A 20,475-nucleotide genomic window follows, 5' to 3' on the forward strand; every position below is an offset into this window, starting at 1 on the left:
ACCAGGTGATTGCTGCCTCCAGTACGTCCAGCTCCTGGGTGGTTGGCATGGAGCAGGCCAGGGATGCTCTGCCCACCGGGGTTGTGGTAGGGAGGCTCTCGTTGGAATCCTTGTCTCTTTTGCCTTGGGTCCCCATCCCTCTCTGTCCTCAGTTGCAGTGGCTGCTTGGTGTTGACCTTGCCCAGTCTCTGTTGTGGACGCTCCATGGACTACCCTTGTCCGCCCCCCAGCTTGGGCCAGCTGCTGAGTCATGTCACTGCCTCCCCTCCCACCACCTCTTCTGACTCTTGGTGTCCTCCCTGGGAACAGGAGCTGTGCCGTGTGCCCTTCCTTTGCCTGCTGAGCCCTGGTAGCCTCCCCACGTCTGTGGGCAGACCCTGTCCCCTGAGTCAGCATCATGTGTGGTCTGGTCCCTTGTGTCCCCGCAGCACGTTCATCATTGAGAAGCAGCCCCCTCAGGTCCTGAAGACCCAGACCAAGTTTGCAGCGACGGTGCGCCTGCTGGTGGGCGGGAAGCTGAACGTGCACATGAACCCCCCCCAGGTGAAGGCCACCATCATCAGCGAGCAGCAGGCCAAGTCGCTGCTCAAGAACGAGAACACCCGCAAGTACGCGTGCCCTCCTCGTCATGTCTGGCTCTTTCAAGGCTTTACAACAGGAACAATGTGCTCCAGCCTCCTAGTCAGCATTCTGGATGCTGCCAGTCGTTTTAGGAGCCCTGTGAGCCCTTCTAGCCTCTTCTGGCTCAGAAAAAGCAAACAGGCTTTCCTTCTGTGGAAAAGCACATGATTTTCATTCATTTGGTAGGAATATATCCAAGAACATTTCTTTTATGTTAATGTATGTTTATATCTTATATATTTTATTGAGCTAACATTTCCTTTAAATGATATCCATTTTTACAACCTTCTTTGTTGGGTCCCCCCTAATATATTTTCTACCCTACATTTACTGACACACTGTGAGGGTATTGTGTCTAGTCTCTTTCTGCTCTGCAGTGACTACAGTGGCGAGATTCTGAACAACTGCTGTGTGATGGAGTATCACCAGGCCACCGGCACCCTCAGCGCGCACTTCAGGAACATGGTGAGCATGGGAGAAGGAAAAGAACAAATCTTCCCTAGTTGTGTGAGGGCTCTAACCTTTTTTATTTGTCTCCTTTGCAGTCCCTGAAACGAATTAAGAGGTCTGACCGTCGTGGAGCAGAGTCAGTAACAGAAGAAAAATTTACAATCCTGTTTGAATCACAGTTCAGTGTTGGTGGAAATGAGCTGGTTTTTCAAGTCAAGGTAAAGCCCTCCCTCAGCGTGTGGTGTGTGTGTGTGTACTTTGTATTACAAAAGAATTGTTTTGATCACATACTGTCTTAACCTTCAGTGGACAGAAAATGGGGAGGCGTCATCCTTAAAATTGTGTGTCTTAGATTCTCTTAAGTTCTGCAATAATAGGAAATAGCAAATTGAAATAGCTGGAGGGCGCCTGGGTGGCTCAGTTGGTTAAGCTTCTGCCTTCGACTCAGGTCATGATCTCGGGGTCCTGGGATCAAGCCTCACATCGGGTTCTCTGCTCGGCGGGGAGCCTGCTTCCCTTCCTCTCTCTCTGCCTGCCTCTCTGCCTATTTGTGATCTCTCTCTCTGTCAAATAAGTAAATAAAATCTTTTTAAAAAAGAGAAAAAGAAGAAATAGCTGGAGATATCGGTAGGAATAAATCAGGGAAACATCACTCCAGATGACTTCAAGTAACAGTTGTAGTAATTTTGAGACATTTGTTACTTGCTATTTTCTTCTAGAAATACTCCATACTCTTTCTCTTTTCTCTCTTCTTCTCCTTTTGAGAACCTTACTGCCTCCTTCAGAAGTATCTAAGCCAACACTTCTTAAAATATCTAAAATTTCTAAGATTGCACCACTGTGAAGGGTCCTGTGATTCCTGGAGCCAATCAGGTTTTCTATTCAAGTGTGACACTTAGTGAAACTGAAGAGAGAATGAACGTGTTGTGATAAAGAAAAAGAAAAGCAAGAGAGGAACGTGTCGCTCTTGGCACTCAGCCTTTCTCTTTTGTGTTTCTAGACCCTGTCCCTCCCAGTGGTGGTGATCGTCCATGGCAGCCAGGACAACAATGCGACGGCCACCGTCCTCTGGGACAATGCTTTTGCAGAGCCTGTGAGTGGATTCCCTGAGCCTGTGGGTCTAAGATCCTGACGCTGGTGTCATGAATCTCTTTCATGTGTTCTCTCCCAGAAAAGCATAGAAAAGCGCAGATTTCTGTAGTGGGAGGCAGAGTAGAGAGTATGTGGAGAATGGAAAGAGCGTGAGCTTGGAATCTGGCCAAGGGTTAAACTCACGCCCCACCATTTCCTCACCTTGTGACCACAGGGAATTCACTTTCTCTCTTTGAGCCTAAGTTTCCCCAAGTGTCCATACCACAGGGATGGTAGTGGTCCATAGTGCTGCTAGAAAGATGAAATTAGGTAACATTCAGGGGCACCTGGCTGGCTCAGTCAGGAGAGCATGCAAGTCTTGATCTGGGGATCATGAGTTCAGGTCCCATTTTGGGCACAGAGTTTACGTTAAAAAATAATAAATGAAATTAGGTAACATACAAAATACAAAATGTTTGTCACGTAGTCACTGTTTAGTGAATAGTGTTTTAAATCCTTGGGTCAGGGACACCTGGGTGGCTCAGTTGGTTAAGCAGCTGCCTTCAGTTCAGGTCATGATCCCAGCATCCTGGGATCGAGTCCCACATCGGGCTCCTTGCTCGGTGGGGAGCCCGCTTCTCCCTCTGCCTCCATCTGCCAGTGCTTGCGCGCATGCTTTCTCTCTCTCTCTAACAAACAAACAAACAAATAAATAAATAAACATCTTTAATAAATGAATAAATAAATAAATCCTTGGGTCAGACCATGAGTGGAGTTTAGGACTCCAGAAGGTAGACCTCTCAGAGCATTCCTTATAGTTTAGCAGTTGCTTCCTGCCCTCTTCCCTCCATTCGATGAGGGTGCTGTTTCATGTCTTCTCCAAACTTGAGGTTCCGTGATTCATACCAACTCACGAAGAATGAGATGCTTTGTCTAAGGGCAGGAACGTGGTTTTGTGGATCTGTGCGTCAAACACTCTCCGACCACTCATGTGCACTTGATGAGCATCTTTAAAACATTTAATTAGGAAGAGCTCTAGGTATCACACATTTCCAGCAGCACATACTCCATGAAAGCCTGATAAAAGGTTCTGGTTGGCATTCAGGATATAGAATTATATCCTTCTCTCACATACTCTAACATGAAGAGTCTCAGTGAGTTCTCTCAGCAGTCCTCTTTACAGGGGCTCCTGGGTGGCTCGGTTGGGCAACTGCCTTCAGCTCAGGTCATGATCTAGAATCCCGGGATCAAGTCCCACATCGGGCTGCCTGCTCAAAAGGAGTCTGCTTCTCCCTCTGACCCTCTCCCCTCTCAAGCTCTCTCTCTAAAATAAACAAATTTTTAAAAATCTAAAAAAAAAAACAAAAAAACAGTCCTCTTTATAGAACAGTATTTTTGCTGCAAAGGTGAGATTTATAACAGAAATTCTCCCATGCCCATTCTGCAGATCCCAAGTTTGAGGCTTCTCTTAAAACTGCCTGCAGCAAGTCCTCATAAGCCTCCTGGATAGGTTTTGCTGCCTGTCCTCTCATTCCCCTCCCTGCCTGTCCAAGCTCATTCCTCGTGTCACGTTGGCAGCTCTTGCAACATGTCATTGCTAAATAAATTGCCTAAATTTAGGCAATACCTAAATAAATAAGCATTTTTAGCATTTTCAGTTGTGTTAATGACTAGTGTACATCTTATGCTCTTTTAAAATAAATACATACTTGTGGGGATTTATTCTAGAGATATATTTCCATCTGTGTCAGATGACATAAGTACGTTGCAGACTTGTTTATAATAGCTGAAGATCACTGGGCTGATACATAGATGTCCATCTATGGGGGCCTGGCTAACTATAGTATTGTTCTTCCATACTGTGGAATATTTAGCAGCCACAGAAGAACATGTGTTTATGTGCTAATGTAAGGTCTTACAGATATTAAGTGAGAAAAGGGAGAGGTAGAACATGTGGATTATATGCTATTCTATATATGTAATATATATAATATATATAAATAATATATAAAAATAGGTAAATATATATATATATATATATATATATATATATTCAATAATTTATTTATTTATTTTGTTTTTATTTAGAGAGAGAGTACATGAGCGGAGGCAGGGATAGCAGGAAAGGGAGAGAGAGATTCTCAGGCGGACTCCCTGCTGAGCATAGAACCCAATGCAGGTCTCAGTCTCACAACCCTGAGATCATGACCTGAGCCAAAAATCAAGAGTCGGGTGCTTAACTGAGAGAGCCACCCAGGTGCCCCCATTTATATTTTTAAAAATGAAAAGTTATATATATTTCCCGGCATGCATAGAATATCTTTGGAGGCATACACAATAAACTAGATTATATGTTCTGGGCAGAGGAACTGGGCTGCTGGGACACAGAGTTAAGAAAGTGACTTCACGGGGCACCTGGGTGGCTCAGCCTGGTAAGCATCTGCCTTAAGCTCAGGTCATGTTCCCAGGGTCCTGGGATTGAGCCCCACATCTACCTTCCTGCCCAGCAGGGAGTCTGCTTCTCCCTTTCCTTCTGCTGCTCTCCTTCTCTCCCAAATAAAGCCTTAAAACAAAACAAAACAAAAGACACATCACTGTATACCCTTCCATACTTTTAAAATTTTATATTATGTGATTCTGTTGCCTATTCCCCCAAAAAATGTTGTAATAATGGAAAAATAAAATGAAGTGCCATGTCTGAATGGGATGAAAAACAGTTTATTAAAAATCCATATTATAACCTGCTCCTCAATTACAAGTGGTCCAACTCCGTTTCCATTCTTCCACATAAAATTTTTTCACATTGAGCTGGGTTCAAGGATCACACTTATGCACACGTGTGCGTGAGTATGCACACTATTCTCTCTGCCTGCCGCTAGAGAACCAGTCTGAGTCCCGTTCCCGCTTTGGTTCCCGTTTTGGTTCTGTGGCTCTTAGAATATAGGATGAGACTGGAGGTTCAGCAGCTCATTTACAGAACACCATAGAGAGCTTGAGGGTACCTCCTAAGTTGTCTCACAGAGCTGCCTATGTCAAAAAAGTTAGAATTTATCTTCAGGCTCAGCGAGACAAATGTTTGTAACAGCATTGAGCCATCAGTGTTTTCATTTTGCGGGTTGAGTGAATAAATCATGCAACTGTTTTCTCATAAGATTCTGGCTTCCCTCCGCCTCAGGGCAGGGTGCCATTCGCCGTGCCTGACAAAGTGCTGTGGCCACAGCTGTGTGAGGCACTCAACATGAAATTCAAGGCCGAAGTGCAGAGCAACCGCGGCCTGACCAAGGAGAACCTCGTGTTCCTGGCCCAGAAACTGTTCAACAGCAGCAGCAGCCACCTTGAAGACTATAATGGCATGTCCGTGTCCTGGTCCCAGTTCAACAGGGTGAGGGACCTGCCACCAGCTGCCCTTGGATCAGTCCCTCTGAACTAGATGCCTTCCGGAGGCTTCCAGCCCCGGGGCGTTTGTTCTTCATGACTCTAATAAAATGGGCCCCACGTAATAGGAAGCTCCTGAACAGATGGATAAGCACATAATTTTTTATGTAGAAAATTCGGTCTTTGAATATTTAAGTAAACTGGGCTTTGTGTGCAGCTAGTGGATTTTTTTCCCTTTATAAAGGAAATAGAGCAAAGCAAATGAGAGCATGTCTCACAAGAAGTAAAGCTTTTTGTGATCAGAAGTCCATGGTTCTTTCCCATGGACTCTCTGATGCTCCCTGCTACATAATCCTGCAGAGCCAGGCTACCGTGGGGCCCTCAGCCCACCAGAGGGAATGCTGAGGGAGGAAGCGTCTCCCCCAGCATCGGGTCATTGAGATGTCCCACCTTTTGTTTCTCTTTGCGTACACCTCCATTCCCAGGTGTTTTAAGTGTCCTAATTCATAAAAGCAAAGGACAAGTCAGCCCAAATCCAAGTGAAGTTGTTTGTAGCAGGGGGCCACTGGGGGTTGGTAACTTCTCTGTTTTCCCTTCTGTCTTCCTCTCTGTCTGGGTTTTTGACGGTAGGACCATTTGGTAAAACTTGGACAAGCATGTTTATTTGTATGATTCTGACAGTGTAGATGTTTGTTTTTCATTTAATTTTTTTTTAATTTAAGTATTCGCAGGCAATATTCTAGGTGTTACACTTGGCCTTCTTGTGCTCATTGTTGTATCTCCAACCAGGAGAATTTACCAGGGCGAAATTACACATTCTGGCAGTGGTTCGATGGTGTGATGGAAGTGTTAAAAAAACATCTCAAGCCTCATTGGAATGATGGGTGAGAATTGTCATTTCCTAAGTCAGCCAATAGAGTATAAAGCTCTTCTTTCCGCTGTTAAAACATCACATCTGTTTCTCCTCTTTGGCCTCTGTGATCCAGGGCTATTTTGGGTTTCGTGAACAAGCAACAGGCCCATGACCTACTCATTAACAAGCCTGATGGGACCTTCCTGCTGAGATTCAGCGACTCTGAAATTGGCGGCATCACCATTGCTTGGAAGTTTGATTCTCGTGAGTTCCCTCCTTTTTGGAACATATTTTGGGGGTGCCTGGGTGGCTCAGATGGTTAAGCATCTGCCTTTGGCTCAGGTCATGATCTCTGGGTTCTGGGATCAAGCCCCACATCAGGCTCCTGGCTCAGCAGGGAGTCTGCTTCTCCCTTTACCCTCCCCCATCTCAAGTGAATAAGTAAAAAAGCTTTAAAATATGGTTCTAGTTAGCTGCTTTTGTTGTAAAATTACTTCAACAAATGACTTACTGAGCACTAATTATGGGGTCATTTCTGATGAAGGGCCTGCAAATGGGTCACCATGGTGCAGCTGGGGTAGCAAAGCAGCTAATAAAATCATACCATGGGGAACACAGTTACTAATTCTGAGAGACACCTGTGTAACGGTGAAGTAGATACCTGTCATACAGCGTTCTGTCCACAATCTGAGCTGCTTCCCTTTTGAAATGTCTGCCTTCTTATTACTGAACCAGAGCTTATTTCAGTGAAGAATTACTTGGATGATTAGGGAGTCATTAGACTGGAAGTAATGTTCTATTTTATTTTACTTTTTTAAAAGATTTTATCTGAGAGAAAGAAATAGCAAGAGAGAGCAACAGCAGGGAGGAGAGGGAGAAGCAGGCTCCTCGCTGAGCAGGGAGCCTGATACAGGGCTCGATCCCAGAACCCTGGGATCATGACCTGAGCCAAAGGCTATGCTTAACCAACTGAGCCACCCAGGTGCCCCAGAGTAATATGCTATTTCAATTATTCCTTTATCCTAATCAACATAAAGCCATGGCCACTGACTATTTCCATCCAAGAACAATTCTTTTCTCTGATCCTCACAATAAGTTAAGGGTAGCTCACTCATTTTTTTGCAACTTAAAGATACTAGCAGCTTTTCATAGCTCTCGTGCAGCCTCTGCATGACGTGGACATGCTTCCTGGCTCTCTCATGTACTTTTGTACAGGGGTCAAGGCTTGGAGTCAGTAAGAACTATTTCTTCTACAGAGGAACTGAAAACCATTTGAATGAAACTACCTGAGATCATGGACCTCTAGGGAAGTGCCTACCAGCTTATCTCCCTGTCACTTTCTTAAATAATTGAGCCACAACCTCATTTGGTCTTTTTTTTTTTTTTTTTTTTTTAAGTTTTATTCACATATTTAAGAGAGAGTGGAGAGGGGTAGGGGCAGAGGGGGAGAGATCCCCAAGCAGACTCCCTGCTATCAGGTGGAGCCCAACATGGGGATGCATCCCACAATCCTGAGGTCACGACGTGAGCCAGAAATCAAAAGTCAAACGCTTAACTGTTAAGACTGAGCCAACGAGGTGACCTACAACCTGTGGCTATTTTTAAATGGAGATCTTTATCGGGACAGTTCTAATATAGAGCTTTGATTTGTAGTATATTTGGGTTTTAAGATTTTCTGTTTAGAAATCTGCTTAGACGGAGAAAGACAACTATCATATGATCTCCCTGATATGAGGAAGTGGAGATGCAACATGGGGGCTAGGAGAAGAATAAATGAAACAAGATGGGATTGGGAGGGAGACAAACCATAAGTGACTCTTAATCTCACAAAACAAACTGAGGGTTGCTGGGGGAAGGGGGATTGGAAGAGGGGGGCGGGGTTATGGACATTGGGGAGGGTATATGCTATGGTGAGTGCTGTGAAGTGTGTAAATCTGGCAGTTCACAGACCTGTACCCCTGGGGATAAAAATATATGTTTATAAAAAAAATAAAAAATTTAAAAAAAGAAATCTGCTTAGAATATGATTATTCTGTTTATTATTCTAGAGGAAAGGATGTTTTGGAACCTGATGCCTTTTACCACCAGAGACTTCTCCATCCGGTCCCTGGCCGACCGTTTGGGGGACCTGAATTACCTCATCTATGTGTTTCCTGATCGGCCAAAAGATGAAGTGTACTCCAGATACTATACACCAGTTCCGTGCGAGCCTGCCACTGGTAACGGTGTTTGTGCTCTGATTGGGTTTTGTTGTGATTTTCGTTTTCTTTTAGTTTTACGTGTGTATGTGTGTCTGTCTTGCAAAAACACGTACACAATTAGTATTTAGTTATTGGTGTTCAAGCATTATTCAGGAGAATTGTAAATCCCAGACTATATATATTCTTCAATCATATCTGCTGCTAACCCAAATATCAAATGGAAGGGAATGAATTGCTTTTATTATTATTTTTTTCAAATTGTTTTTAAAACAAGCTTAGATCAAGTAAAATTAGAAATATAAAATTTGGGGCACATGAGTGGCCCAGTCGGTTAAGCATCTGCCTTTGGCTTAGGTCGTGATCTCAGGGTCCTGGGATTGAGCCCCATGTCAGGCTCCCTGCTCAGTGTGGAATCTGCTTCCCCTCTCTGCTGCTTTTCCTGCTTGCTCTTTCGCTCTCTCTCTCTCTCTCATATAAATAAATAAAATTTTTTAAAAAAGATAAAACTTGTTTTTCAAAACAGATGGTTTTAGTGTTTCTGTTCATAAAAGTATTCTGTATTAATTATAAAATTTCCAGAAAAGTTTGGAACAGATTAGGCATTTATCCTAGGGAAATAGTCGAACAGGATGCATGCACCAGGTTATCTCAGTGAGTTAGTTTATTTATGTACGTGCACATGTATATATGTACGTACGAATGTATGTAGTAAGCTACCCCCAATGTGGGGCTTGAACACCGGATCTTGACATCAAGAGTTGCATGCTCTGGGGCGCCTGGGTGGCTCAGTGGGTTAAAGCCTCTGCCTTCGGCTCAAGTCATGATCCCAGGGTCCTGGGACCGAGCCCCACATCGGGCTCTCTGCTCAGCAGGGAGCCTGCTTCCTCCTCTCTCTCTGCCTGCCTCTCTGCCTGCTTGTGACCTCTGCCTGTCAAATAAATAAATAAAATCTTTAAAAAAAAAAGAAAAAGAGTTGCATGCTCTAATGAATGAGTCAGCCAGGTACGCCAGGTTATCTCGATATTAATTCACAACAGAAAACTGTGAATAACCTAAACTGTAAGTCTCTCAAATAACATCAAATCAACATACAGTGGAATTCTATGCAGTCATTAAAGTGATGTTATAAGATTGTATTTACAGACCTGCTCAGCAGGGAGCCTGTTTCTCCCTCTCTCTCTGCCCACCTCTTTGCCTACTTGTGATCTCTCTCTCTATCAAATAAATAAATAAAATTTTTAAGAAAAAAAAGAGATAAAGAGTCGATGCTTAACCCACTGAGCCACCCAGGCGCCCCCACACCAGCATTCTTAACCAGCCACAGGGCATGGACAATACAGGATGAGTGACCATCTGATTAACCCCAAACGCAGAGAGTGCAGGGAAACAAAAGAGCACAGATACTTGACTGATACTCCCTTTCCTAAAAGAGGAGATACTCAGAATGACTATGGGGACCATCAAGTCAGATTCATTCCTCTCTGATTTCTCGGTACTACCCCTGACAAGTGTTTGTACATCTTCTGCTTAAAACTCTTCAGTGATGGGAAATCAATTTTTCCCAAGACAGCCCCTTTCTTTTGTGGGCAGTTCTAATTATAACAACATTCTTTCTGTGATTGAAAATTTGTCCTCTTCTGCTCACCTCGATTTATTCCCTGGGACACAAAGCAAATCCTTATCACAAAGCAAATCCTTATCACTCAGCTGCATCTATAACTTTAAACTTTTAAAATATTTTTTCTTTTTATACTTAGTGTACAATTAATGCTTGGTTTGGATTTGTGCTGAAGTATATGTTTTCTGTGGTTTGAAGAATTTATTAACACATCCAAGCCAACTCAGAAGATATTTTAATTTACACTTTTAGTATTAAGGCTTCTAGACCAGGTCCTCCTAACAAATTAAAATATTAAGTGCTTGTATCAGATCCTAAGATAGAATGAAGTAGTTGTGTACTATCCAGAGAAAAGATGTGATTCTTAAGGGAGGTTGCATTTTTATTTCATTGAGAACTTTGCTTCTCATCACTGTTTCCCCCCTTGGCAGCTAAAGCAGTGGATGGATATGTGAAGCCACAGATCAAGCAAGTGGTCCCTGAGTAAGTACCCAGGGTCTGGCTCTGGTCTCCTCTTGCCTCCTTTCTCTCTCCTCAAGCCACTCTCCCCTCAGCCCTGTTCCTCCCACTCACCGGCACTGCGTGGCCCAGCCCTTCCTTCCCTGCCTAAAACCTGGCTTAGCCCTGGAGAAGGAACTGGGCTTAGTCTCAGTGGGACCAGGACCCAGGGCCCCACTCCCGCAGCTGGAGTCCCAGGCCCAGTGGGCACTTTGTCCTTCCACACCCCCAAAAAAGGTGTAAAAATGTCCCCCCAAGCCCTCCCCAGGTCACCTGCTGCCTGGAGGCCACTAAGGCTCTGCCTTGTTTCTCCTGCAGGTTTGTGAATGCATCTGCAGACTCTGCCGGGGCCAGCGCCACCTACATGGACCAGGCCCCCTCCCCAGCCGTGTGCCCCCCTGCTCATTATAACATGTACCCCCAGAAGTAGGTGGTGTTCTGATGGGGCTCTGCAGGGAGGAACTGGGCACCTGGTCTCAGGCTGGGCATCCTGAAGGCTAGTGGGCAAAAGGCCCCAGGTCTCCGGTGGGTCTGAGATCACCCAGGCTAGGCTCTAGCATGTACCCAGGTGGGAGACAGATTTGACCAGAAGATATTGGTAATTTAGAGTGCATTTGGGCAAATGTCTTATACTCTCCTCTCCCAAAGTGGAGATTTTTCTTGTTCTGTGTGAGGGCCAGATGGGCTTTAGGTGTGTGGACAGCCAGCGTTAGGGACAGCTGGGTGGGTATTGTAGTTTGAGTCTCTCTGTCCAGATAGCAAAGGATTCTATTCACCACTGTTTAGATCATGAGTGTCTTTTCCCACGAAGCCTAGGCAGGGGGTATAGGCAAGCCTGGGCCATTCACCTGGTGGGGTTTGGGGCTTGGGTTGGTCTCTGCTGCTCATCATCGAGCCTCTGACAGCCTTTCCCTTCCTGTCATCTTTTCTGTTTTCCTTCGAAGCCCTGACCCTGTTCTTGACAACGACGGGGACTTTGATCTGGATGACACAATGGATGTGGCACGGCGTGTGGAAGAGCTCTTAGGCCGACCTATGGACAGTCAGTGGATCCCTCATGCGCAGTCGTGACCCCCCCACCCCGTCTCCGTCTGCAGCTTCTTCATCCTCGCCAGAGGAGTTACTCTTGTGGATGTTTTAATTCCATGAATCGCTTCTCTTTGGAAACAATACTCATAATGTGAAGTGTTAATACTAGTTGTGACTTTAGTATTTCTGTGCATGGTGGCACCAGTGAAGGGAGTGTGAGTGTGTGTGTGTGTGCACACGCGCGTGTGTGAGTTTGCACGTTGGGCTGTTTCTCCCCCTTGCTGTGCAGAGTTCAGTTGCAGCATTGGGGCCACAAACAGAGGCTGTGGTTGTTTCAACCTTGTGCAAAAAGGCAGTAGTTCCACAAACCTTGGAACTTGGCCATGTGTCTGCTCAAGTAAGAGAAGGACATAGGGAGGAGAAAGTACCTCCTCTCTGTGAGGTTTGTCACTGTGTCTGCCAAGCAATTGATATATAACCGTGATCCTCTCTGCTTTCCTTTGAAACGTACAAACTGCCTTTTGAAAAAGAAAGCCGTCCTCATGCCTTCCCTCTCCTCCACCCCTGTTTTCCTGGGTAGGGATGGGTAAAGAGGGAACGTATAGTGATTGTTGGGGCAAGGGAGGTCATGGGTTGTCCGATGGGTAGTGGCTTTTTAAATAACACTTAACCCATCTACATGTTCTCTCCTTCACCCTCCTTCCTTCCACTCTGTGGAATTCTGCTCAGCTCTCTGTGTGTATACACGCACCCACACGTTTGATGAATTAGAGAGAGGGTCATGTAACTACAGCTTACGACACTGACGTCCTTTGTGTCGTGGCTAGAGTGGAAGGCCCATAGGCGCTGAGAAAGTTGCCTTGCTCCCTGGGACATCTGCCCTCCAGTCTGCCCATCCTTCTGCCCACGTGTGGTTACTGCGAGGCTTACTGATGACGGCTGTTTGCACATGGTGGTGTTTTATTTCTAAATTGAGACTTCTTGTTTTCCTCTTCCCACCCTCATGAGACATCACAGTTCTTTCTTCCTGTGGCGGGTCCTGTGCCATTCATACCCAAGTCACCTCGTTTCCCTTCACTGTTCATACGGGCTGTCTTGGGGAGGGGGTGGCAGGAATGCAGTGTGAACCCAGGGCCAACATGTTCCTCGGTGTCATTGCCCACTTGGTACGGGCTGCCAGGTGCCGGGCATTGGTAGTTTGGGGAAATGCAGTCAGTGGATTTCCTGGGATGTTTGGTAAGCTGCAAAAAACAAAATGAAAACAGCTTCAGTATAACGTTGTCCACAATTTCTTCCATAGCTTTATATCAGATGGAAGGAATGGGCTATGGCAGTCAGGTGGGAAGCGAGGGAAGGAGATCTAGCTTTTGGGGTAGGCCTACAAGGCCACTCACCCCTGCCCCCCCCCCAAGAATCAATGACTGCATCCAGGAGAGAATGGTCCTAAAAACCTTATTTTTATACATGTGAGTAAATAAACATATTTTTTTTACAAAAGTGACTTCTGAATTTATCAGTGTTTTGATGTTAAAGGAAAATATTCCTCTGTAGTAAATTATTTATTGGAAGATGACTTTTTAAAAGCTGCTGTTTGCCCTGGCTTGGTTTCATACACTGATTTATTTTTCTATGCCAGGCAGTAGACTCTCTCTGCCTCTGAGGAGCAGGCCGACCCCTCCATGATACCAGCATTGACATAGGATGCGGCTAAGCCCTTTACATGCCCCTCAAGATTTGATTAAAATTCTACCGTGAGGATCAGAGCGGTGGGGAAAGGAGAAAAGGAAGCCGGACCGCTCTCGGACCCTGACCTGCCTGTCCCACGGGCTTCACCAACACTGGCCTGTGAGTGCTGCGCTGGGAGTTCCGGGGGCCCTGACAGGCGGGGCCTGACACCCCTTCAGCCTGGACCGGACCCAGCCCCCGGGAATGCTGAGGGCAGAGTTTGCCCTTTACAGTTGGCACTGGGGTTGCGGGTACTGAAAAGTGTGGCTGCCCCGAGCGTAGGGGTCCTGTGCTTGTACAATTGCTGAGCTGTCCTCAGTTTTCCTGAGGCGGTGCCTAGAGATGGGAGAGATTTTTGACTGTAAAGGTGTGCTTGCTATCTGCGTTATATTTTCTCTTTTCTCCCTATTCCTGCAAACCACAGAAGAGGCACTGGCAAGTTGTACACCTCTGCCTCTCACTTGCTCTCTCTCACTCACACACACATACACACACACACACACGTATCATCAAAATATTTCAATGTGTGGAATGTGCAGGGTTTTGTAGGGGGATGGGGAGACTAAAAGTGAATATAACAAAGTAGAAGTATACTTTTTATAATTTTTCTTTCTAAAACTTTGTGAAATTATTTCAGATATATATTTTAGTGTTGAGGCAGATTACTATATAGCCATCAAAAAAGTATTGTGTACAATTTGGGGCAGTCACAAAATTGTGTATTTTATGTTATAATAAAGACTTCTTCCTCTGAAGGGACAATACTGAGTTCTGTTTTTATTTTTTTCCATCAGGTGGTGAAAGAGGATAGTTTTGTTTTTTTTTTTTTTAGATTTTTTATTTATTTATTTGACAGAGATCACAAGTAGGCAGAGAGGCAGGCAGAGAGAGAGAGGGAGAAGCAGGCTCCCTGCTGAGCAGAGAGCCCGATGTGGGGCTCGATCCCAGGACCCTGGGATCATGACCTGAGCCGAAGGCAGAGGCTTTAACCCACTGAGCCACCCAGGCGCCCCAAGAGGGTAGTTTTGATAGGGAAATATTCAAAATCATCAGTGTGACTGTGAAAAGCAGAACTAGTTGGGAATTGGCCTCAGAGAGAATGTCTTCAGCTTTGGTGGCAGAGGGGGCATTTCTGAACTGCCTGTTTTAAAAATTAGAATGATAGTCTGTTATCTCCTGCCTCCTGATACCACACTCTTCCTTTTAGAGAGCTGATCCTTGCGGCGCCTGGATGGCTCAGTCAATTAAGCGTCTCCCTTCCACTTGGGTCATGATCTTGGGGTCCTGGAATCGAGTCCCATGGCACTGGGCTTCCAGCTTAACGGGGAGCCTGCTTTTCCTTCTCCCTCTGCTGCTCCCCCTGCACGTGCTTTCTCTGTCTCAAATGAATAAATAAGATCTTTAAAATAAAAGAAAGTTCATCCTTAAACTTCAGCACATTTCAAGTGTCCACCCTGCACAGGGCATGGTATGTAGGACAAGAAATCGTTCTCAAGAGGATTTTGGCTGGGAAAAGACAGCCACACAACCAGTCATGATAGGATATTGGCTTGTGCCATAGTAAAGTTATCCTGAGGCCCTTACTGAATACCAGAGAATACGGAGAAAAGGCACCAATTAACTTGAGCTGACTCCTCTAAAGAACACATAGAATTAAGAAAAGAGAGGCATTCGGCCAGAGAGACAAGAGCAGGCAGCTGCTGGCGATGAAGGAGGGCAGGATCATCTCCGGGTCCTGAGATCGAGCCCAGTGTTGGGCTCAGAGTGGATCCTGCTTGAAATTCTCTCTCCCTCTGCTTCTGCCCCCACCACCCACTCAGGCTTTCTCATTCACTCAAAATATTTTTTAAAAAATGATCAGGGCTAGGAGATGTGTATGCAGAGTAGGCTTTAGAACAGAGAACTTCGAATCCTCCAAGGAATGGACTTCTTTTGCAAGAGAAATTCAAGCTTAAGAGTGCTCTCAAAAACACTGGAGGTTTGGGGCACCTGGGTGGCTCAGTGGGTTAAGCCTCTGCCTTCAGCCCAGGTCATGGTCTCAGGGTCCTGGGATCGAGCCCCGCATCGGGCTTTCTGCTCAGCAGGGAGCCTGCTTCTGCCTCTCTCTCTCTCTCTGCCTGCTTGGGATCTCTCTCTCTCCCTGTGTCAAATAAATAAATAAAATCTTTAAAAAAAGAAAGGAAAACACTGGAGGTTTGTGATGAAGGGCAAATGGCAGGAGAACAATAGCTTTATCGGAGATAGAGCCTGAAACGGGGCCAGGTAGTGTGCTACAGAGGGATGGGCAAAGACAGCGAGGAGGTTCTTTCTTGGGGTCAGAACAAATCTCAAACCCTGGCTGTCAAACTGTCCCTTCAAAGAAGACTGAACTTGATTGGATCAATTTCTGGAGCAACTTACTCCCCAAAGCATTGTGGGTTTTTTTTTTTTTTAATTTTTATTTATTTATTTGACAGAGATTACAAGTAGGCAGAGAGGGAGTCAGAGAGAGGAGGAAGCAGGCTCCCTGCTGAGCAGAGAGCCCAATGCGGGGCTCGTTCCCAGGAGCCTGGGATCATGACCTGAGTGGAAGGCAGAGGCTTTAACCCACTGAGCCACCCAGGCGCCCCTCCCCAAAGCATTGTTGAAAAATAGGTAACAATCAGCTAACAGTGCCTGCGGCTTAACAGTTGGGTGTGGTCAGGGAGACAGACCCATCTGTGAAAATCGCCCTAGTTGTGCTAGGGCGACTGTGGGCATTCTTAAGTCTGTCCCGCCTTACAGACCGGCATCAGGCTTCACACTCTGGAGGGGTGTGGGAAGTAGGCAGACTCCCTAAAATGATCCAGCCACTCATTAAACAAGTAAATAACAAGAACAAGCCCTGGAAAATTCACAAATACATGGAAGTTAAACAACATACTCCTAAATAACCAACTGAGAAAGAAGATTTAAGTAGAAATAGTCACATTTCACAATAAGCAAGTCAAAACTTATTACAAAGTAACAATAATCAACATAGTGTGATACGGGCATAAGGATAGACATATGGACCAGTGGAATAGAATTCAGAGTCCAGAAGGAAACCCATGTGTCTATGGTCAACTGATTTTTGACAAGGGTGCCAAGACCACACGTAATGGAGTAAGAATAGTCCTTTCAACAAGCCGTACTGAGATGCTGGATAGCCCCATGCCGAAGAATGAAGTTGGAGCCTGACATCAAATAAAAAAATTAACTCAAAATGGATCAAAGGCCTAAACGTAAGAGCTAAAACTATAAAACTCTAAGAAAAAAACATAGATAGCTTCATGACGTTGGATTTGGCAATGATTTCTTGGCCATGACACCATGAGCAATGTAAGATGTATCGGGCCTCATCAAAATGAAAACTTCTTTGCAGGGTGCCTGGGTGGCTCAGTGGGTTAAGCCTCTGCCTTCAGCTCGGGGCATGATCTCAGGGTCCTGGGATTGAGCCCCGCATCGGGCTCTCTGCCTGGCGGGGAGCCTGTTTCCCTCTCTCTCTGCCTGCCTCTCTGCCTACTTGTGATCTCTATCTGTCAAATAAATAAATAAAATCTTTAAAAAAAGAAAAGAAAAGAAAACTTCTTTGCATCAAAGGACACTGTTAGCAGAGTGACTAGGCACCCCGCAGACTGGGAGAAAATATGTATAAATCATATGTCTGATAAGGGATTAATAACCAGATTATATAAAGAACTCTACAATAGGGGCGCCTGGGTGGCTCAGTGGGTTAGGCCGCTGCCTTCGGCTCAGGTCATGATCTCAGGGTCCTGGGATCAAGGCCCGCATCGGGCTCTCTGCTCAGCAGGGAACCTGCTTCCTCCTCTCTCTCTGTCTGCCTCTCTGCCTGCTTGTGATCTCTCTCTGTCAAATAAATAAATAAAATCTTTAAAAAAAAAAAAAAAACTCTACAATAGGAAGAACTTTTAAATGGAAAGGATGTGAACAGACCTTTCTCTAAAGACATAGTCCACATGTGGACAATAAGCAGGCAAGAGATGCTCAGTCGTTAGAAATGCAAACCCACAATGAGATACCACTTCTTAACCATTGGATTGGCCCTTGTCAGAGCAAAACGAAACAAAAAAGCTGGTAGGGCATGTGGAGAAGTTGGAACCTGTGTGCACTGCGGGTAGGCCCATGAAAAAGAGGGCAGCTGCTGTGAGGACAGCATGGAGATTCCTCGAAAAGTTAAACAGAGAATGACCATGTGATCCAGCACTTCCACTTCTGGGTATTTTCTCAGAAAAAAGTGGAAATCAGGGACTCAAACAGATATTTGTGCATCAGTGTTCATAGCAGCACTATTCGCAATAGCTAAAAGATGAAAACAATACAAATGTCCATCAGTGGATGAATGGATAAACTAAATGTGGTCTAGACATAATGGAAGGAAATTCTGATATATGCTACGACATGGGTGAATCTTGAAGACATTATGCTGAATGAATTAGGCGCTAAGGGACAATTATTGTATGGTTGCCTTTATATTAGATACTAGGAGTAATTAAATTCATAAAGACAGAAAATAGAATCATGGTCATCAGAGGCTGGGGTGGGGGAAGAGAAAGGGGGGGTTTTGTTTAATGAGTAGAGTTTCAGTTTAAGAAGATGAAAAAGTCCTGGAGATGAATGGTGGTGATGACTTATATGGTTAAAACGGTAAACTTTATGCATATTTCATCACCACAAAAAATAAAGACCTATATGTAAGAGCTAAGACTATAAAATGATTAGAAGAAAACATACGAGTAAATCTTCACGACCCCAGATTTTTCTTTTAAATATTTTATTTATTTATTTTTTGATAGAGAGAGGCACAGCGAGAGAGGGAACAGAAGCAGGAAGAGTGAGAGAGGGAGAAGCAGGCTTCCCGCTGAGCAGGGAGCCCAATGAGGGGCTCAATCCCAGGACTCTGGGATCATGAGCTGAGCCGAAGGAAGACCCTTATCGAGTGAGCCACCCAGGCGGCCCCATGACCCCAGATTTGACGATGGATTCCTAGTTATGACACCAAAAGCACAAGCAACAAAAGAAAAAGTAGATAATTGGTCTTCACTGAAATTTAAAATTTTGGGGGCACCTGGATGGCTCAGTCGTTAAGCATCTGCCTACAGCTCAGGTCATGATCCTGGGGTCCTGGGATCCAGCCCTGCAATGGGCTCACTGCGCAGCAGGAAGCCTGCTTCTCCCTCTCCCACTCTTCCTGCTTGTGTTCCCCTCTCTTGTTGTGTCTCTCTCTGTCAAATAAATAAAATCTTAAAAAAAAAAAAAAAAAGAGGGGCACCTGGATGGCTCAGTGGGTTGGGCCTCTGCCTTCAGCCCGGGTCATGATCTCAGGGTCCTGGGATTGAGCCCCACATCAGGCTCTCTGCTTGGTGGGGAGTCTGCTTCTCCCTCTCTCTGCCTGCCTCTCTGCCTACTTGTGATCTCTCTCTCTCTCTGTCAAATAAATAAATAAAATCTTTTTTTTTTTTTTTTAAAGATTTTATTTATTTACTTGTCAGAGATAGAGAGAGAGAGAGCGAGTGAGCACAGGCAGACAGAGAGGCAGGCAGAGGCAGAGGGAGAAGCAGGCTCCCTGCTGAGCAAGGAGCCCGATGTGGGACTCGATCCCAGGGTGCTGGGATCATGACCTGAGCCGAAGGCAGCTGCCCAACCAACTGAGCCACCCAGGCGTCCCATAAATAAATAAAATCTTAAAAAATAAAAAAGAAATTTAAAAATTTTGTACTTCAAAGGACACTGTAAAGAAAATGAAAAGACAACCCACAAAATGGAAGAAAATATTTGGCAAATCATCTATCTGATAGGGAACTTAACTGTAAAATATATAAAGAACTCTTACAGCTTAATAATAAAAGGACACGAGGGGCGCCTGGGTGGCCTAGTCCGTTAAGCTGCTGCCTTGGGCTCAGGTCATAATCCTGGGGTCCTGGGATTGAGCCCTGCATTGGGCTCTCTGTTCATCGAAGAATCTGCTTCTCCCTCTCTTTCTGCTGTTCACCCTGTTTGTACTCTCTTCTTCCCTCTCTCTCTCATAAATAAATAAAATCTTGAAGAAAAAAAAAAAAGACAAATAGCCCAATAAAAAAAGGGGTAAGGGATCTGAAAAGACATTTCTTCGCAGAAGTATACAAATGGCCAGTAGATAATGAAAAAATGCTGGATCATTGGTTATTGAGGACCATGCAAATTAAAACAGACACAAGGGGTGCCTGGCTGGCTCAACTGGTAGAGTATGTAACTCTCTTCATGTTGGGTGTGGAACTTAGTTAAAACAAAAAACAAACAAACAAACAAAAAACCCCACCAGACTCAAGTTACCTCACACCCCACCAGGATGGCTATAATCAAAAAGTCAAGTAATAACAAGTGTCATCAATGCTGTAAAGAAATTGGAACCCTCATATACTGCTGGTGGGGATATAAAACGGTACACCCACTATGCAAACCAGTTCAGCAATTCCTTAAACAGTTAAACAAAGTTCCTTAAACAGTTAAACAGCTATTCCTTTCATTGGAATGTGATAATTCCTTTGCATTCATTACATTTTTATGCAAGAAAAATGAAAACATATGTCCGAGGAAAAACTTGTACACAAATGTCCATAACAGCATTATACATGATAGCCAAAAAACAGAAATGACCCAAATGCCCATCACCCGATGAATGGGTAAATAAATGTGATATAACATATCCATACAATCAAATAGTATTTGGCCATAAAAAGGGATGAACTACTTCTCCTCAGCACTACATGACAGAAACTGGAAAACATGTTAAGTGGAAGAAGCCAGACACAGGAGACCACGTGTTACATAATTCCGCTTGTATGAAATGCCCAGAAGAGGCAAATCTATAGAGAGAGAAAGTAGATTTGTGGTTGCTTATGGTGGGGGTGGGGAGGGGGGAAGGGACTGGGAGTGATAGCTAAAGGGTAGGGGGTTTCTTTCAAGGTGATGAAAATACTATGAAATTGACTGTTGGTGTTCCACAGATCTGTGAATACAGTAGAAACCATAGAATT

General features: G+C 44.8%; 1 protein-coding gene across 1 annotated transcript in view; it reads left to right on the forward strand.

Annotated features, from left to right (window-relative positions):
• The window catches only part of LOC132004115 (signal transducer and activator of transcription 5B-like), a 70,764-nt gene extending 56,561 nt beyond the window's left edge, over positions 1–14,203 (forward strand). Inside the window, exons 6-16 of the mRNA XM_059380219.1 lie at positions 91–608; positions 999–1,086; positions 1,167–1,289; positions 2,072–2,164; positions 5,318–5,524; positions 6,307–6,401; positions 6,504–6,634; positions 8,419–8,589; positions 10,621–10,672; positions 11,006–11,113; positions 11,632–14,203. Of these exons, the coding sequence (XP_059236202.1) occupies positions 91–608; positions 999–1,086; positions 1,167–1,289; positions 2,072–2,164; positions 5,318–5,524; positions 6,307–6,401; positions 6,504–6,634; positions 8,419–8,589; positions 10,621–10,672; positions 11,006–11,113; positions 11,632–11,758 (1,713 nt within the window). The 3' untranslated portion in view covers positions 11,759–14,203. The remainder of the gene's footprint in view (positions 1–90; positions 609–998; positions 1,087–1,166; positions 1,290–2,071; positions 2,165–5,317; positions 5,525–6,306; positions 6,402–6,503; positions 6,635–8,418; positions 8,590–10,620; positions 10,673–11,005; positions 11,114–11,631) is intronic.
• The last annotated feature ends 6,272 nt before the right edge of the window (positions 14,204–20,475 follow it).

This window comes from Mustela nigripes, chromosome 16, assembly GCF_022355385.1.
Source record: "Mustela nigripes isolate SB6536 chromosome 16, MUSNIG.SB6536, whole genome shotgun sequence".
NCBI lineage: Eukaryota > Metazoa > Chordata > Mammalia > Carnivora > Mustelidae > Mustela > Mustela nigripes.